The sequence below is a fragment of the Triticum aestivum genome, chromosome 3A (genome assembly GCF_018294505.1).
Source record: "Triticum aestivum cultivar Chinese Spring chromosome 3A, IWGSC CS RefSeq v2.1, whole genome shotgun sequence".
In the NCBI taxonomy this organism is placed as follows: Eukaryota; Viridiplantae; Streptophyta; class Magnoliopsida; order Poales; family Poaceae; genus Triticum; species Triticum aestivum.
In genome coordinates, this window is record NC_057800.1 from 729,376,501 (window position 1) to 729,380,453 (window position 3,953).

The 3,953-nt window shown below is 42.9% G+C and overlaps 1 protein-coding gene and 1 pseudogene across 1 annotated transcript; one reads left to right on the top strand and one right to left on the bottom strand.

Annotated features, from left to right (window-relative positions):
- Nucleotides 1-1,125, top strand: part of LOC123057298 (uncharacterized) — a 2,679-nt pseudogene extending 1,554 nt beyond the window's left edge.
- Nucleotides 1,126-2,619: 1,494 nt separating this feature from the next.
- LOC123057299 (disease resistance protein RPS2-like) lies at nucleotides 2,620-3,948 on the bottom strand (the record flags this gene model as incomplete). Its single annotated transcript, XM_044480360.1, has 2 exons — nucleotides 2,620-3,644; nucleotides 3,777-3,948. Coding segments are annotated over 2 exons (1,197 nt in total), but the record flags the coding sequence as incomplete, so codon positions are not given.
- Between the last annotated feature and the right edge of the window lie 5 nt (nucleotides 3,949-3,953).

Here is a 3,953-nt window from a genome sequence, read left to right on the forward strand (position 1 = left end):
ACCCACAAGATGATGGGTTGCCTGAAATGACGAACTCCTCTGAGAAGGTGCGATGTTTCATTGAGGCCAAGGACACCTAGTCCCTACTAATGGGGATTTGGGGCATGCGAGGCGTGGGCAAGACAACTCTGCTCAGGCTCGTGCGTGATACTTACACAGGTAACAATTGCTTCGATCACATTATGTTCGTTGGGGCTGGAACCGGATCTGTGCTGAACAATGTGCAACATGCTATCAGCATCAATCTAGGTTTTGATTTGGCCATGATGTCATCACTAGATGAGTTGTCCCGAGCCACACATATCTTCAAGTATCTTCAACACAAGAGCTTCTTGTTATTATTGGATGACATAAGAGAGCCCCTTAATTGGTGGGCTGTTGGCGTGCCAATATCACCGTATAGGCAGCAAAAGATTATCTTGGCGACGAGGAGTCAGGCTGCATGTGCCCTCATGGGGTTTCATGCCGCCAACATCATCCAGATGCAGTCTTTGCAAAAAGGGGATGCATGAAGACTCTTCAAAGACAAGGTTGGGATTGGAATCATGGACGATCATCCTCAAGTTCATCATATTGCAAAGCAGGTATGCTGATCAAATACTTGTGTATTTGTGTTTAGGTGTATCTATTTAGTTTTTCACATTCTAGTAAATACCACTCTTGTGGCAACAACTGCTCCAGGACTTACTTGCATTTTGGGTTGTGTATCATAAGCAGATGGTTGCACAGTGCGGAGGCTTGCCCCTAGCCTTATGCGTGCTTGGTCGAGCCATGTCGAATAAGAGAGACCCGAGGGAATGGAGAAGCGCACGCAGTCAGCTCAGGGCTATTAGCTTGGAGCCATGTGAAATCGATCTCGCCAAGTCCTGCGGAACATGCCATCGCCGCTTTAGATCGATCTGCTGCACGCCAACACGTGTCGTCTGCCGCCAGCTTCTCGACGAGATGTTTGCCTACGCGCCTGTCGCCGCTTGCACGCCCTCTGCTGCACGCACTGCTGCTTTCCGATTGCTTCTTAACAGAACTCCTGCCGTCCATCGATCTTTTCCGGTCGCAGGTCTCGACCAGACCAATTCGACGAATTCTGCTCCAATCTCTAGATCAACAACCATGGTCTCAAATTGAACCTTGCTCGTGATATCACTTGTTAGACTAAATCCGAGACATACCGTCATCATCCGAGGACCAAGCAATCACACGAGCACGACACCGAGATTTGTTAATGAGGTTCACCGATATGGCTACATCTTCGGAGCCTGACTATGGGCGCTCCTCCCCATGACACCTCTACAATACCGCATCCGGTCGCCCTGGACACCGGCACATGCCACCGGCTTCCCCTACGTTCCGGTGCTATTATGTTGGCATAGGTTACATCATGTGTCTAGCCCCGCTATATATGAAAGGCCTAGGATACAAGTGTCCTACTTGGACACGACTACATATCCTATCTAAACACAATACAACTCAGAGTTCAACTGTAACCTAACTTGTACACTATATTCGACACAACTCCAACAGTTCATTGTCAATAAAAACAGTGAGAGAAGGGCAACATTGGCATTTCATAAAGTTGGTATATATATATGGATCATGTCAATTATAACTCCAGTCGATCAGACAAAACATTCGGATGAGATGTAGGCATCAGTCCACTTGCTTTTTATCTATAGTGATATTATAATCAAATTCTCTGTATTTAACAGCAAGCTGCTAGCGTGTTGAACTTACTTGACCCGCATTGTCACATTCGTTGAGAAGCTGTTGCTACAGTCCTACGAACAGTTTTAAATTTGAATTATATTTTTGCCGGGTACACGACACTACAAGACCATATACAACATATGACATCAGTTTTTAATTTTCTGTTCATTGCAACGAAGGCAATACCCAAAATCTAAGACACAAAAAGTGGAATTTAAGAACATGGTCTGAAAGGAACAGCAAAACTCAAGCGTACATCATACCGCATCTCACACAAATTCAGGTTTTCCTTACAATAAAGGTTCAGGTTTTTACACATTGCACAAGATGTAATGGCCAAATAGACAGATAAAAAAAAGAATTTATGGAAACAAGTTTTTGCACTGGTGTACACTTATATGCAGTGCTTCCTTTATCCGTAACATAATCAACTTCAGATGTAGGTTTCATGACATAGGCATCCAGTAGAATTTGCCACACGGGGGATTCGTTGTTTCGAGAAAAACCAAGTCTCAAGCCTGGAAGCTTGCTCGCTCTTGCATTCTACCTTGCGTACAAACACAAAATCGTTCGAATTAGAATTTCCACAAATCAAGTGAAAAGATAAATGGAAAAATGTATTTACTTTGCTGATGCTAAGACATTAATTACTGATGCAAGACAGTAGTAAACACAAACTAAGAAACACTTTTGATGGGCATACAAGCATGTGCCCATGTTATTGACAAGTCTCTAAATGCAACGTTTCTACATGTAATCAAAGGTGAAGTGATATCATCAGTACTCCATTTATAGAGGCAATCCGTGAGAAACATAATTGATAGCTTGTCAGCACTTTTGAAATTACAAGATGGCTATAACATGATAAAAGCGAGGCCAAAAGCACGCACAAATGTTTTTTTTCTCCTTGGCCCGCTAGGAGGAAAATGTTGGATTGAAGTAGGGAATAAATCTCCCTGAGCTATTCCGATTCCACCAATCTTCGCTGCAATCTATCTTGATCATACTCTGCTTGTATTTTTGATTTTGGATATCCTTCATTTCATCGCACCGAGTTACACAAATATAGGACAACTCTTCCAATTCACATGCTTGCTTGCATATCACGGATAGCTTTGGCAGCTCTTCCAATTTAAGCTTTATCAGCCGAGGAAAACTTTTTGACGTCGTTTGCTTCATGCTGACACCTTGTGGCGATTCTCTAGTTTCAATCAATATTTCCATTTCCTTGTAGTGTGCAACTATGAGCTGCTCAAGGTGTTCAAGGTGATGAACCCATGTCACATCTTTTAATTTATCACATTTATAGATACTAACCACTTTGATGTCCATCCCTGCATTTTTCCACGTCACTTTCTCTAGCCCTAGAAGATTGTTCAGTTCAAAGATTTCCATGTAAGGGAGTAGCCATTGATCATAATTAGGGCCACCTTCAGCTACTAATAACTTCTGACTGTGAGAGCTCTCTACAATGGCTAATTCTCGCAGCTCTTGTAGTTTGGATAAAATTTGCAAGTTAATAATATCCGGATGTTTCTCATCTTCAAAATGGTCCATGCAGAGTGTCTGTGTGCACACCCTTTTCAGTTGTCCCAGTTGTGTTATCTCTGCTATTGTTTGCACAGTATAGCCGAGCATATCCAGATCTATGGTGGAGCTCGCAAATTCTTGCAGGACGTTAGGGAAACTAGCACCAGTATGGAAAAGGTCCAGCCCTCGAAGACTTTTGAGTCCCAAGATAAGCCCTTCTGGTATTGTTTGAAGAACCATGTTATTTCTGATGTACAAGTACTTGAGTTTTGAAAGCTTTCTCAGTACTAGAGGCAAGAGAACAATTGCTGTTGCAGAAAGATTGAGATGTTGCAGTTCGGTCAATGAGCATACCTCAAAAGGCAATCCGATTATTTCCGTCCCCTCCAAGTTTAAAAAGGTTATATTTTGGAAGTAATGAATGAGTTTAAGCGAGAAGACATGTTGAGCCACCAACACCTTGAGTTCTGGCAAACAAACGTTGGAAGACCATTGACACCATCTTGATGTGTCTTCCTCTGATACCCAAGCCTTCTCCACAGTGTGCCACATCTCTTCAGCCAAGGGTGCTCTATATGGGGAATTTTGTAACCACTTGGTCATGTATCCATGTTCATTCGCAATCCAGATAGCCATCAGTCGCATCATGGTGTGCATCTTGACATGTGAATTTTCTGTGGAGTCAATGCTAGTGTCACCTTTTTCCAACATGGATGCAC